The 16,181-nt window shown below is 45.9% G+C and overlaps 1 protein-coding gene across 4 annotated transcripts in view; it reads left to right on the forward strand.

Annotated features, from left to right (window-relative positions):
- Positions 1 to 16,181, forward strand: part of SYCP2 (synaptonemal complex protein 2) — a 2,783,385-nt gene that overhangs the window by 1,231,532 nt on the left and 1,535,672 nt on the right. For all 4 annotated transcript variants that reach the window (XM_078651823.1, XM_078651822.1, XM_078651824.1 and 1 more), the window contains one exon: positions 10,119 to 10,285. In XM_078651823.1, coding sequence (XP_078507949.1) covers positions 10,119 to 10,285 — 167 coding nt within the window. The remainder of the gene's footprint in view (positions 1 to 10,118; positions 10,286 to 16,181) is intronic.

Below are 16,181 nucleotides of genomic sequence, written 5' to 3' on the forward strand. Positions count from 1 at the left end.
ACAGCTCCATTCCTTCTATCGATTTCCTTATACCATTTTCTTAGTATATGGTTTGTCGTGCCCCTAGGGCACCATTGTAAATTTGTGCAACTTATCGTATTTTTCCTAAGAGATTGTCATGTGCTTAGCCCTCTGATCTCATAAAGAGTTCAGAGGTGTTTGTTATTAATAAATATATTGTTTATTTTCAGAACAACCTGTGTGGTGTCCTTTCATCTGGTATTCAAGGGGTTATATGTGGTAAAACAGCTGGCTTCACATGCCAAAAGAGTTTAGCCTAAGACTGCTTTGTCCATGCTACCATTAGGATAGCTGGTCTATAAGGTTGACTTACAACCAATCACCATAAGGGTTATTTGGACTGATACAAGGTGATCACTAGAACTAGTGAGCATCATATATCAGGCCAACTTCTCACAATGACCAACTCTTTGTTGGTTACGTGGGCGCTAATAAGGGAAAAGCGGTGCACAAGCGGACCATCTCTCGGTGGATCATCTTGTGTATCCAGGCATGTTACTCCTTGGCTAAAAAGGAGCCCCCTGTTGGATTGTGGGCTCATTCCACCCGGGCCACGGCGACAACAACTGCCCTGGGCCAGAGAGTGCCCTTGCAGGACATTTGCCAGGCATCTACGTGTGCCTCGCTGCACACGTTTGCAAGACACTACTACCTGGACAGTCAAGTCCGGAGGGATGTCTTTTCTGGCCGTTCCGTCCTCCAGGACTTTCTGATGTGATTATTGGTTCGCAGACCCACCACCAAGGTTGGTATTGCTGGGGTATCTATTCTAAGGTAAGGAATCTATCACTAACGTGTCTCTTTCAGATGCACAAGTTACTTCTTGTGTAACGATATATCTGGAAGGGACATTAGTTAGTGATAGATTCCTTACCGACCCACCCATCCTCCCCGTTCTACGAACCGATATCTAGGGTTAAGGTCATCCCCTTTCAGGGCCCTAGTTTTAATGGCACCAGTGTTGGTTTTTAACATGGCTCTGCGCTTCTGGCGCGGAAAAGCTGTGTCTAAGAACTGACGTCAGCACGCGGAGGCGGCGTCTAAGTACTCCGACGACGTCATCACGATGCCGACGACAGACGCGGAGCCGCAAACAACGCCTACCGACGCACAAGGGTACTGCTACGCAAAAAAATTCCGGATCTAGTCTGACGCCTGGGGAAATTCTAAGGTAAGGAATCTATCACTAACTAATGTCTCTTACAGATATATCGTTACACAAGTAGTAACTTGTGCTACAGGTTGATCTAGGCCCTCCTCATTCATCTGTGACAAAACAGCCCCAACACCATGCTCTGAAGCGTCTGTCTCGACAATGAACTCTCTTGAGAAGTTGGGTGCCAGGAGCACGGGCGCCGGGCACATGGCAGCTTTCAGGGCCTCAATGGCTTTCTGACAGGTGTCAGTCCAAATCACTTTCTTGGGCTACTTCCTGGAAGTCAGCTCTGTCAAGGGTGCAACAATGTTGCCATATCCCTTGACAAACCTCCTGTAATACCCTGTGAGTCCTAAAAAGGCTCTCACCTCTGTCTGTGTTTTGGGGGGCTCCCAAGCCAGGATGGTTTCAATCTCGGGTTGTAGGGGCGCCACCTGGCCACTCCCAACTTGATGTCCCAAGTACACCACAGAACCCTGCCTGATCTGGCACTTACTCGCCTTGATCGTGAGGCCTGCCTTGCGCAGAGCCAACAACACTTCCCAGAGGTGGTGCAGATATTCCTCCCAATTGACTCTGAACACTGCGATGTCATCCAGGTAGGCGGCACTGAATTCTTCCAGTCCAACCAACACCTGGTTGTTCAACCCCTGAAAGGTGGCAGGGGCATTCTTCATCCCAAAAGGCATAACATGGAACTGGAAATGCCCATCTGGTGTGGAGAATGCTGACCTCTCCTTTGCCCCATCAGTCAAGGCGATCTGCCAGTACACAGACGTTAAATCAAACGTGCAGAGGTACCGTGCAGCCCCTAGCCGATCAATGAGCTCATCAGCTCTGGGGATGGGGTGCGCGTGAGTCTTCGTGACTGAATTGAGCCCTCTCTAGTCCACACAGAACCGGAGTTCGGGTGTGGCACCCGGTGCTGCAGCCTTCGGGACCAAGACCACTGGGCTGGCCCAAGGACTGCTAGATGACTCAAGCATTTTTGAGACCTCCTTTTTAATGCAAGCTCTTACCCTGTCAGTTACCCTGTAAGACTTGTGCTTCACAGGTAAGCTGTCTCCTGTGTCCACATCATGGACGCACCAATCTGTGACACTAGGAACCAGGGAGAACAGATCACAAAACTGTCCCAACAACTGGCGGCAGTCATTCTGTTGCTCAGGGGTCAGGGTGGAAGAGAGGTTAACACCATCCACTGACCCATCTTGCTCTGAGGCTGACAGGAGGTCAGGAAGATGCTTAGTCTCCTCCTCCATCCCAGCATCTGTTGCCAAGAGCATGCCCACTTCACACCTCTCTAAGTGGGGCTTAAGGCGGTTGACATGTAGGACCCTCAAGGGGTTCCTAGGAGACTGCAAGTCCACCAAATAGTTAACTGGACTCTTGCGCTCCACAACCTCAAAAGGTCCAGTCCACTTATCTTGGAGCGCGCAGGGCTCCACTGGGGCCATGACCCACACCTTCTGTCCAGGCTGAAGCTCTACCAGAGTGGCATTCTGGTCATACCAGCGCTTTATCTCCTCCTGGCTGGCCTCCAGATTCGCCTGAGCGAGTTCACTGAAGCGCTTGGTCTGGTTCCTGAAGGGCAGCATGTAGCTAAATACATCCTGCAGAGGTTTACTGGGAGAATGCTCCAAGCCTTCCTTGACCAGACTCAGAGGTCCTCTGACTGGGTGTCCATAGAGCAACTCAAAGGGACTGATCCCTAGAGATTTGTGTGGCACCGCCCAGTACACAAAGAGTAGGCATGGTCAGAGGACGTCCCACTTCCACCTCATGGGTTCCTCAAGACCCATAATCATGCCCTTCAGGGTACGGTTGAACCTTTCAACCAACCCATTTCCTTGAGGGTGGTAAGGAGTGGTAAACTTGTAAGTTACACCACGCTCCTGCCACAGGGACTTCTTATACTTGGAAATTAAGTTGGTCCCCCGGTCAGACACTACCTCGCGAGGGAATCCCACTCGGAAGAAAATTCCCATCAGTGCTCATCCCACCACGGGGGCCGTCACTGTCCTCAGAGGTGTGGCTTCCGGGTACCGGGTGGCATGGTCAACCATGACCAGGATGAACCTGTTGCCCATGGCTGTCTTGGTGTCTAGTGGCCCCACAATGTCAATCCCCACCCGCTCAAAGGGGTTACTGACCACGGGGAATGGTTGGAGAGGAGCCTTGTGCTTCCTCCCACTCTTTCCACTTGCCTGGCAAGTCTGACAAGTCCTGCAATGAGTATCAGAACTCTTGTGCATTTGGGGCCAATGAAAGTGGGTGACACGCCTCTCAAAGGTCTTGTCCTGTCCCAAATGTCCTGCTAATGGCACATCATGAGCCAGCCCCAGTAGGAAGGCTCTGAACTTCTGGGGTACCACCAGCACATGGGCTGACCCAGGTTCAGCAATCTTAGGCTCACTATACAGGAGACCATTCTCCCAGTAAATCAAGTGTGACCCTGACTGATCACCTGCTGCCTGGCTTGCAGCCTGTTGCCGCAAGCCCACAAGAGAAGGGCCTTCTTTCTGCTCCTTGCAAAAGTCTTCCCTGGAGGGACCTCCTTATTGCTGCCAATGGGTCAGCTCAGGCAGGTCTCCTAGTTCAGCTATCTGTTCCCCGGTAGGCTCCAGGGCATCCCCCTCAGGGTCTACCTCCTCCTGGGCCGTGGGAACTTCAGGGACCGGTTTCCCGCACCCCTTGCCACTTCTCTCTTCAGCAGGTTCCTGGTCCTCCCTCTTAGGCTCCAGGTCCTCTTGAGTACCCCGACTGGCTGACATTGACCGAGTGGTCACGCACGCCCAGTCAGGCAGTCCAACCATCTTCAAGTGAGTTGCTTTCTCCACCTTTTTCCAAGGGGAGATCTCCAAATCACTTCCCAACAAACAGTCAACAGGCATGGCGGGCCTCACAGCTACCTGAAGAGTACCAGAGACCCCCCCACTCAAAGGTAACCTGAGCCATTGGACAATGACTCTCTGTGTTGTCGGCGTTAACAACTTGGCAAAATGCATGAGGGACAATCTGCTCTTGAGACACCAGGTGACACCTGACAGCTGTCACACTGTCTCCTGTATCTCTAAGAGCCTCCACCTTTTGGCCATTGTCGGTCACTCGCTGCCCATATTTCTTAGTGTTCCTGGGTAGCTGAGCTTCTGAGACGTCTCACAGTCTCCTAAAGAGACAAGGGTCATCTATGCGGGACTCCACCCACCTTGGACATCCATCTCCTCCCCCAAGGATACACTAGCCATCTGTCGGGGAGGAGCACCAGTGGGTGCTTGTTTACCAAACAGGCGGCACCTGGTATCATTCGCTTTATGACCCAGATCACCACACTTGTAACATTTCAGGGGCCCCTGGGGAACAAGACTACCTGTCGGGCCCCTTGCTTTCTCTCAGGGGGAGGCTGGGAATCTTTCATGGGATTCCCTTGGGGACTACGTTGGGGCCCTTTGCAGGACTCCTTCTGATTACCCTTGTCCCCCCACTCTTCTGCTGGGGACCCTGCCCACATTTGGCTGAGTCTCCCATGTGACCCTTGTGGACCCTGGTACTGACCCAGTGGTCCGCCTCCTCAGCAAGCTTCCTAGGTTTAGTCAGCTTGCTATCTATCAGATGCTGGCGCAGCTCTGGAAAACAATTATCAGACAAGTGCTCCCATGCAATCAAATCAAAGAGACCTTGAAAATCATTAACCTTGCTGCCTTTTACCCAACCATCCAATGCTCTGCAAAAGAAAGTGACATATTCAACCCGAGTACTGTTTTCTAACTTTATGCATTTCCTGAACCTCTACCTATAGAGCTCAGGTGTCAAACCATATCTAGACATCAATGCATCTTTCATGTGGCTGTATGAATCGTGAACATCAGAAGACAGGTCTAACAATGTATCCAGCCCCACTAAGGAACCTTCCCCACAACCCGGCTCCCCAATCTCTCTCAGGGACCCGGTGGGAAGACATGGCTACCTCATAGGCTCTGAACCACTGACCAATATCATCATTTTTGTAAAACTCTTTAACCACATCCTTGGGAATATACACTCTACTTTCTGAATGTACTGACGGCATGCTGCTTCCAGAGGGAGTAATTTCTAAACTTTTGGCTTTTAACTCTAACTCCCTCAAAACCTTCTCATGTTCAAATTGCATTTTCTTTTCTTCCAGGGCTAACTTCCTGGTTTGCATTTCAAATTCTAACTGCCCACTTAACTTCAGTTTGTCAGCTCCATCTCATGCCTTCTATTTCTCTCTCCATCCTCCAACTCCTCTGGAGACAGACTTTTGTTAGAAGCATTGCTACCTTCAGGGTAAGGTGGTTTCCTTCCTCCTAAGCCCAATGGCTCTTCCTGTTGTACTTCTGCATCATCATCATTTTCCTCAATCACAGGAGTTTACCTTGCTTCTACCTAGGCCCTCAGCTCCTTGTAGAATTCTTCCTTCACTTTAAATCCAGAAGTGGAAATATTGAATTTCTTGCCAAAGTACTTCATCTGCTTTACTGTGTAGCATTCCAGCCTCTCTTCTTCCTATTCAAAATTAACAGAGGCTTCAGATTCTGCTCTCTCCACTGAATTAGGCATCTTTAAAAAATAGGCAATCCAAAAATTCAAAAAGGATTCTACCAAAAAGTATGTGGTATCATTATGGTCTGCACTCACTAAGTAGTGTTCACCAGTCACTGTACATGAGTCACAAATGCAAATCCGGAATCCTTTCCGCTTGACTTCCAATGTTAGATTTGGGGGTCTCTCGTTGGCACAGGTAGGTACTTATGACAAATAGGGACCCTCTCCTCTAGTCAGGGTAAGGGGGATTACACACCTAAAATAACCCCTGCTCTCCCTCTAGGTTGCGTGGTGAGAGCAGCAAGGCTTTACTTCAGAGGCGTTGTAAGTTAAGCAGTTGTGACCACATACAGTAACCCAGTGACAACACTACAAATGGACTCCACACAGGTTTTGTATCAAAAATAAGTAGACTTAATATAGAGTTACCACAAGACCATAAACGACCAAAATATACACTATGATTACTTTAGGATGGTAGGTTTAAGCTTAGTTCAGTTCAGTTCTTAGATGCGACACTCTGCGTCAATGTACCTTAAGTTGCGTTGCGCTTCCACGACAAGCAATGTCGCAGTGATGGGACATGCAGCAAAGTTCAGGTGCAAAGAAATAAAGACGTGAAGTTCTTCCAGATGCGGCACGCTTCTCAGGGATGCGAGAAACTCTTGGTTTGATGCGTGGACTGCAGCGGCGACACCCTTACGATGTGACGGCAACAGCTCCAGCGGCGACGCTCTTCTCCACGATGCGTGAAGCTTCCGCTCGATGCGACAATTACAGCGGCGACATCCAAGATGCTATGGCAGCAGCTCCGGTGGTGGCGCGCTTCTCGGGGATGTGACGTGCTCTTGGTGGATGCGGTGCAATGCGACACTTCCAGTGGCGACACCCTCCTTTCCGTAGTTGCAACGGCAGGCACAGCGACGGCGACACGCTCCGACCTCATTGCGAGATTCTTCTCCTGATGCGGTGCAGTGCAACAACCAGAGCGGCGACACCCTCCTTCTTCGGAGTTGCGACGGCAGCAGCAGCGACGGTGACGCGCTTCCTCTTCGTTGCGGCACGCTTCCCTCCGATACGGTGCAGTGCGACAGTTCCAGCGGCAACACCCTCCTTTCTCCGGAGTTGCGACGGCAGGCATAGCGACGGCGACACGCTTCTTCTCGTTGAGTCGCGCTTCCAGCTCCTTGCGACATGCAGTTCCTCAGAAGGCCCAAAAGAGCAGCAGGCACTTCCACAAGAACTCTGGGGAGCAGGGGGTTGAAGTCTGTTGTCCCTGAGACTTCAGCAGGAGGCAAGCTCTTTTCCAAGCCCTTGGAGATCCTTCACAAGTTGAAAGCAAAGTACACAAAGTTCCTTTCTCCTTCCTTTGGCAGTAAGGCAACCACTGCAGGCCAATCCCCCAAGCAGTACTTCAGCTTGGGAATAGTCTCTCCTCGGTTTTATCAGGTTCCTCTCCTCAGTAAAGGTTTCTTCTTGTAGTCCAAAGTGATCTAATTTCATGGGAGCAGGGTTCCAATATTTATACCCAGAAACCCTTTGTTCTTAGAGGGGAGAGGGGCCTTTGCCTAGTCCAAACCAGTTCCTGAGCACTTTGTTTTCCAGACTTCTCCTCTCCTTTCACAGTGCAAGGCAGAAACATCAGACGTCCCACAGGAGGTGGAGCAGCATTGTGGAAGGCTAGTACAGTCTTGGAGCACTCTGTTGACAGGACTCCTTCTCTTCTTTCAGTGTGCATGGCAGAGACATCAGCCGCTCCCCAGGGGGTGGAGCCAGTATTGTGGAAGGCAGGCACAGCCCTATTCAAGGTTCAGGTGTACTCCTCCCTCCCATCAAGATGCAGATCTCTCTATTCACCAATGGGTGACTCAGCCTGTCTCCTGGAATTCCCCAGCCCTGTCACTCACAGAAACTAGACATAGGAATACACATCCTAGCAGAGGCAGGTTTGAATGGTTAGACAAGCAAATACCTACTTTCTAAAAGTGGTATTTGCAAACACAAAATATTAAAATAAACGTTACTAAAAGATGTATTTTATTCTGAGTTCAGGCATACTAAACTCGAATTTCTACCATGTTCTCTGAGCCTGTTAGGATTATAAAATGTAACAATTCTAACAGCCCATTCTGGCCTATGGAGAACATGTAGCCTTGCAATAGTGAAACACGAAAATGGCTGTAATTCACTATTAGGACATGCCACACACCCCAGGGCTTGTCCTACCTTATACTTACAATGCACCATGCCCTTGGGCCTACCATAGGGGTGACTAATATGAAAAAAGGGAAGGTTTAGGGACTGGCAAGTGGGTGCACTTGCCCAGTCAGCATGACAGTACCAGATTGCCCACAGGCTCTGCAAAGGCAGACCTTAGACATATTTTACAAGGCTGCTTCTGTGGGTGGCACAACCAGTGCTGCAGGCCCACCAGCAGTATTTGGATTACACGCCCTGGCACACTCAGTGCACTAGTCTAGGGTCTGACAGGTAAACCAACATAGCCAAACATGGAATCACTAATCCATACATTAATTTACATTAGGGAGCACTTGCACTGCGGCACTGAATAGCAGTGGCACAGTGGCCAAAGCATCTAACACCAGCAAAAACACATGAGGCAACAGCAAAAATGGAAGGGAGACCCATGCCAATGGTGCCAGGTCTAACAATACATATAAAGAGTAACAAAAAGTACTGATACAAATTAGAGCAAGTGTGCGCAGTGGCACAGTGCCCAAAGCATCTAACACCAGTAAAAACACATGAGGCAACAGCAAAAATGGAAGGGAGACCCATGTCAATGGTGCCGGGTCTAACGATACATATAAAGAGTAACAAAAAGTACTGATACAAATTAGAGCAAGTGTGCACACTCCATTGTAAAAGATAAGCTAATATACAGGACAGTGGATAACAATGTGCATAAAGTTTAGTAGCTGAAGTAGAGATGGCAATGATGGAACTAATAATTGAATAGTTGCAACTGGGAGAGGTGAAGAAGAAACCCCACACACTGGTAAATAGATAACATATCAGGGTGTACACGAGTCTAAACCATAAATAAAGATGAAATAAGGAAATAAGAAAGAGAGAGAGTGAAGCAAAGAAACCGTAATATAGTGGATGGGGTGGGGTAAATCTCACCGACAATAGCGAAATCCGGATTTTGACCTTAATTAATGTCCCAGTTTCTGCCTCTAGAGTTTTCTCCTCATGGGTCTTATGGGGAGGCTTTTCGCCTTCGATGGGATTCACCTTCTCCTCTGTTCATTTCCGTCTCTAACTCTAATCCAGCCGGTGTTAAAGAAAGTCCGTTGGTACTAAGCTTAGCTGATTCATGTGGCTTCAGAATGGACCAGGAGGGGCTGGTACTCAGAACTGTTGACACTCAGCATCTGCCTGCATCTTTGATTTCCTCTTCCGGAGAATCTACTGTCCTTCATAGCAGTATTACACCTGAACCACTATCACCTACAACTCTGTGCTTATATTCTTAATGTAAAGTCCACTTCTCAGAAGCATTTCCGTGGAAGGGGCATTGCTTCAGTATTGATTCACAAGTTAAGCAATCTGCAGTAAGAAGTATTGATCAGAAGACTAAAATTACTTATCTTCAGTAGCATCCTTTCTGGTGGATACTCTTTCCAACTAGGTGAGGAATCTGCAGATAGAAGTATCTATCAGAAGTATAAGCTACTTACGTTTGGTAATAACCCCTCTGGTATATATCCTAACTAACCACAGATTCCTCACTGTAGCCCTCCTCCCTATTCTAATAAGTGGGCTTCTAGGAGTTAATACGATTCCAAGTTAGATTTTACTCAATCTCATTTTTCTCAATCTGTCAGTCATAATTGGTGGCTACCCTGGCAAACCACATATTTCTCACTGAAAATCCTCCTTACCTTTCTGTTGAGTGGGCTTTTAGGAGTTAAGATGATTCTTAGTTAGTTTTTGCATACCACCATTGTTCTCAATCTGTCAGTCATGAATTGCATTTGAGAGTGCAGAAAAAACAAATTAGTAAACTGACATAGGCACAGAGATGCCACCTTAATGTGATCTGTTGTCATGTCCTGAGGTGGAACAGAGGCGAGAGAGAGGCCAAGGGTACCACCTGCTGTCATGCAGGAACTACTGTTAGAGTTTCTGTTTCCAATCTAGTGTCTGTAGTGAGCAACAAAAGGTGATTAATCCGCAGTGTTGTACTGTATTCGCCTGAAAGTGTGTTATTGACAGTAAGTAACTAACTCATTTTGCTGATCAATTGCTTTCTCATATCTTTGAGCATTCAGCAACGTCTTGGGACCGTGAGGTATGTTGATTTAGATTACTGCAAAACTAACTCATTCTGACTTGAACTTTATTTAAGCAACCCCTCGAAAGGGACGAGTCAAACCTCCTCTGACAATGGTAAATTCTGCTGATTCCACTACCTTGCCGTTGAAGTTAGAAAATGAAGACAGACAAAAACAGAGTCCAGAAGTACATCAGAACATAACAAGAGAGACATTTAAATCGGGATCTAACATTGAAAAGGTAATCCTGCAAACAATGATAAACTGTATTGGTTCTTATTTGCCTCTTGTGTTCTTGTCTCTTCAGCATAACTCATCCTTAGCTGAACAACTTTACTTACAGGTAGTGATGTGTACCGGTGTAAAGGTTTTTCATCCTTCATTTTATGAAGTGTTTTTAAACTTTGCCATGTTGGTGAGCTTCACAAAACTGGTGAAGTTCATAAAAACACAAATACTAAGAGAAAACATACAGTAACTGTGGTTTTTGCCTGATAAAATCTCTACTACCCCCATTTTTGGCATGAGAGTTTGCTTGTAAAAAGGTTTTTTTTACAAAACATTTGTTTGCTGAATTATTTTTGTACAGAAAATGTATCCTGCAAGTAAATTTGGGAAAAACTGATGAACGTTTTAAAGTGCTGTTTGTAAGTTGCAAAGTTTTCTAAATTTGCCAACGTTGTAAACTATGCACTCTTTACCCATCTTTGATGGCAACATTTGAAATTCACATTTAATTGCAGTAAATTCTCACCTTTTATACTGTTTTAGTGTAGATTTCCCATACTTGAAAGTTTTTCCTGATGTGGGCGTGGATATAGCACTGTTAGGTCGAGTGGTAGCCAAGGCCTTTTGATTTTGCCAAAATTATTGTATAATACTTGAAAGTTTTTTCCTGGTGTGGGCCTGGCTATAGCACTGTTAGGTCGAGTGATATCAAGGCCTATTGATTTTGCCAAAATTATTGTATCATTCACATTTTTTTCCATCTTCTGTCGCATACAGTATACAGCAGTGGATCAGCCCCCCTACAGCCACTGGATAACTTGACTGTGAGGGATGGCATTCTGCTTTCACAAGAAACACATTCAGGCAGATGGGGTTATTCACAATGGCTAGTTATGCTTGTGAGCAATTATTACATCTAACTTTACTATTCCACCTTTGAGTAACTTTACTATTTTTGGCTATTCACAAAATCTGAGATCAGAGTGTAAAGTTACACTACAGTGTAGACATACACATCCCCACCCTCTGAAGCGCAAGTTACTACTAAAAAAAACAGTAGTAAGTCCAGCACCACCCATGGCCAACCCCTACTACTACAGCATCCTCTCTTAGACAGGGACTTAAATGTAAACTCCATAAGAAATAATGTTAATTTGAATTCAGTTATTTACAATAGTTCAATATATAAATAATTACAATTTAATGTGAAAAATATATAAACAGTACATATTTTCTAGTTAATTTTAAAATACTTTCAAAACGTTTTTGCATTTCAAAATTAATATAGCAGTACATTTTATTAAATATAATTACATTTTAATAATGTCTATACATAATTTATTTTAAACTTGAGAAAAGTAATTCTAATGTATTTTATTATATTTACATTAATTAAAGATTTTTTTCAGAATATAGTTATTAGTGCTGTATTCAATTCAATTCAATTCAAGGGTTCTTTATTCGGTGATTAGAAATCACCATAAAAGCACATACATTATACATAAGTAAAAAATTCATTAAATCATTTTCAAGATCCCGATTACAATAATTATTGTTTACATATTACAAAAAAAGGGAAAAGGGGTTATGACACTTTTAAAACAGTTAATAACAGTTTTTAAACATCATTCTTCTCCTCTGGTTACCCTTAAACGGACCGCCACTTTGATAAAATTCATTATACAGCATAATGTTAACGGGTCAGATGCTTTCTGTAGGTAAATTAGGGCCTCATTAGCATGTTCCAAATTGGCTTTTTTTAAAATTTTCACTAGAAATCTGCGCCTAGGCATGGTAAAGAAAGGGCAGAGTAGAACAAAATGAAGGGAATCCTGCGGAGACCTATTGTCGCAGCCGCAGGATCCCTTCTGCTCAATTGTGGTTGAGAACCCTGCTGGTGATGCCAATAGATAGGGAAGTAAATTTAATCTAAAGCGGCACATCAAATATCTATCCTGAGCGTTGTGCATGAGGTACAAATATGGCTCCATACCCTCGACGCTCTTAGCCAGATTGTGAGCCCTCACTGTCTTTTTAAGCCCTTCAGCCTCAGCTCTCTGTTGTGCTTTTTGCTTCAGAAACGCTTTTTTTACTAACGTCTTATGCTGGGCTGCAATTGCTACAGGGTTAGTGAAAAGGTTCTTGTAGCCAAGGGCCTCTAAGGTACTCTTTACATAGTTGAGCCATGGTATTCTCATACATTTATCCCTTTCTAAGCAATCATTTAAAATTTCTCTGCTTAGAGACGCATCAGGATTGACCCAAATTTTTAACCAGGCCACTATTGGCCTAAGTTTTACCAGGTCTTCTAGGTAAGGCCTCCCTAGTTCCCTATGTTCTATAAAGCCCGCAGTACTTGGGGGTACCCTCAGGATGGTTTTTAGGTATTTATTTTCCTCCCGCTGAATTTTTACAGTATTAACAAAGCCCCATACCTCTGCCCCATAGGTCACTTTGGAGCAGCATATGGAGCTATACAGGTTCATCACCTGTTCAGGGCTCCATCTACCTACCCTCCTACCATAGCTTGCTATTGCCCCATTGGTAGCAATCATTTTGCTACAGCGCTCCTCAACTAGTGAGTTAAATTGTAAAGCCCCATCAAAAATTACACCTAGATAGGAAAATGTTTTGACCTCTTCTATTTTGTGGTTTCCTATCATGTACGTAAATTTGGTGCAAGGTTTGTTACCAGCCAGCAGCACATATGATTTACCCAAATTAACAAAAAGGTCTAAAGAGCCCATAAATTTGCCAAATCCGTCAATCAAAATCTGTAAGCTCCTAGGCGTACGTGCGAGTAGGACCGCGTCGTCTGCATAGAGCAGAACCGTAATATGACGCGTCCCCACCCTTGGGCAATCTGTTTTTAAATTTAACAAGAACTGCTCCAGGTTGTTTGTATAGAGGGAGAATAGAAAAGGGGCAAGAATACAACCTTGCCGAACCACACTCTTACAAGGAAATGAGTCGGTCAGCCCCCCCTCCCTGTTAAAATGGACCTTAGCAGAGGTATCACTGTGAAGTTCCCTTAAGATATTAATTAGGCCACCCTCTATCCCCATGAGGGACATCATGACCCAAAGTTTCTCCCTATTAACGTGATCGAATGCCGCTGCCAAATCCATGAACCCCATGTAGATGGCTTCATTGCTGGCCATGGTGTATTTGGCTGTCAGCATGTAGAGGTTCAGGCATTGATCAATGGTGGACCTCCCCGTCCTAAACCCATATTGAGTGTCCGAGAAGGTGTTATTTTCTTCGGTCCACTCGGACAGTCTATTAAGGATCGCCCTTCCCAGAAGTTTGGCAGAGACATCAATCAGGGAAATCGGGCGATAACATTTAGGGTCATCTCTATTGCCCTTCTTAAAAATGGAGACAATTATGGCCTTAGACCAGGACGATGGCAGGCCATAAATGATGGCAGTATTTATAACCCTGGTCATTATGGGAGCCCAGAGTTCTACACAACTCAGAAACAAATCAGGGGGGATTCCGTCAGGACCAGGGGCTTTGTTTTTTGTCAATCCCTCTATTCCTGCCGTGATCTCCTTGATGGTAAATTCTACTGCAGGGCCCTGGTGTGAGATCTCGGGCTGCTCTTCACTGCTTTCTGGCTCGTAATTATACAGTCCCTTGTAATGGGAGACCCACTTTTCTGGGAGAATGTTGGATCCTATCTCCAGGGTGTTGTTTTCCTGGAAAGTAGGTTGATTAATAATTCTCCAGAACCCGGACATGTCCCTTTTTTCCCCCGCTTCTCTGAGGTCTGCCCACGCTTCTCCCTGTAGGGCTAACTTCCTCCTCTTAATCTCCCTCTTATATTTGTTCCTACACACCATGATTTGTAGGGAGTCCCTTGGTTTATTTTTAAGGCTACTTTTGAGCTCCCTCAAGGCCTTTGAGCAGTCTCTGTCGAACCATCGTGGGTTACAAGAGTTCCTTGTGGGCGTGCTGGTTTTTAATAGACCGTCTATGAGGTCAGCGATCTGGTCAAATGCTTCAAGTAACCTCAAGCCCTGAACATCCATGTCTAAACAATCATCAATGGCGGGTTTACCAGAGTCCAACAGGGATTTATAAAAGGTTTCCCCGTCTATTTTGGACCACCTTAGTCTCCTACCCTGGTCTATTACCTTCTCCGTAATTGTACCTTGGTGTCTGCCTTTTGAGCCCACCTGATACAACAACCCCAAAACAAGGGGGTTGTGGTCACTAAAACTGCTCCATTCAATCCCTACACTGATGACTCTATTTATTAAAAGTCTGGAGACTAAAATATAATCAATAATGCATGAGCATCCTCTACCCTTAAATGTAGGTGGGAGGGTGCCATCGCTCTGCACACCCATCATATTGATAGTGTGCTCTAAATCGTAATTAAGCCTAAGCTTACTAAAAGCTGACCCAACCGGCGGGTGGGAGAAATGCGGTCCATTCTCTACGGGGCAATGGGACCATCCAACCTCTATTGGGACCTGAGCCGAGCATAGGTGACAGTTAAAGTCTCCCATGACCAGCAAAGCAGGTGCCTGCCCCTTTTTCTGAGCTATAAGTTCCTGACCCAATCTGTCTTCCAACTCTCCTACAAATGGGGTATGGTCTCCCCCTGCCCCATTGTTGTAAATATTGAGAACAGTGAATCTTAAACCCTTCCCAGTAAACCTTACTGCTTGTATAGCATGGGAGTTCCAGTCTGGGGTAGACCAACTGCCTGGGAGGTTTAAATCTACATAAATGGATAGTCCTCCCATGGCTCTCCCCGAACTCGTTTTTTGCGCCGGGACAAAGAAACATTTATACCCCTGCATATGAAAGTTACTGTTATCAAGGGCCCATGTCTCCTGTAGACTAATTACATGAAATTTACTGATATAAGTGCGCCACTCTTTGTTGTTGAATTTAGCTGCCAAACCTGCTATATTCCATGAAATAATTCTCAGTGCTTCATTAACCTGCTCTATTCCCCCATAGGGCTCAGTTTGTTCCACAGTCTCCACCCGACCCGTTTCCAGCCCGTTTCTTCCCCCCATGAGTTCAACGGCTATAATCATGGGCACGTCTGCCTCAGTCCTCCTAACCCTATTAGGTAAAGTTTGTTGTACCAGGGGTCTTTGCTGCTCCAATTCCAATGGAGGGTCTACTGTTTTTATAGAGTCCCTTGTTTTAACAGCTCCTGGGGATACAGTTCCCATTCTGTGGGTATGTCTGCCCATATGTCAATCAACCCCCTCAAGTCCATTCAGGCAACTAAATCTATTAAAACCATGGAAGGATAACTCCGGTCGAAGGGAAACTGGCCGAGCATTAAAGTCATAATGTCTGCCCCTCCGGGCGACCCTCGTCCATTTGTCAGCGGTTTGATTGAGGTGCATTGGGGTTTGATTGGGGTGCATTGGGATAGGGGGGAAAAAGAAAGACACATGGAGGGTCTGAATTGTTGATTCCAGTGATCTGTTCTTCCCTTGACATATGTGCATAACGGCCCCAGCGTCTCTAAAACTCACCAGTATGCAATCCCCGTTTATAGATTTGTTTGTTTTACCCACCCAAGGCACCCTTCTTACCATAATGATTTCATTATTGAAATGTACCGGGAGTGGTCTGTTCACATTCAACCATTTGATTACCCTACTTTTTAATGAGCAAAAGTTCTCAACTTCGCCCACTTCAAGTGGGGGAACACCAGCCATAACTACCATGAAATCATTTGCCTCTGGGGGGAGATTGGGCCTACGCGGTCTAGGGGGAGGCTTCATTGGGAGTGGAAGAGCAGTACTACCCATAGTTCGTATTAAGGGCGCTGGACCTGTAGGTAAAGATGGCCTATTAGGATTAGGCGGATGGGCTGGGACTAAATTAATCATGGGAGGTTGTGGAGGGGGGGCAGCAGTGGTGAACTGGGG

Source organism: Lissotriton helveticus, chromosome 7 (assembly GCF_964261635.1).
Source record: "Lissotriton helveticus chromosome 7, aLisHel1.1, whole genome shotgun sequence".
In the NCBI taxonomy this organism is placed as follows: domain Eukaryota; kingdom Metazoa; phylum Chordata; class Amphibia; order Caudata; family Salamandridae; genus Lissotriton; species Lissotriton helveticus.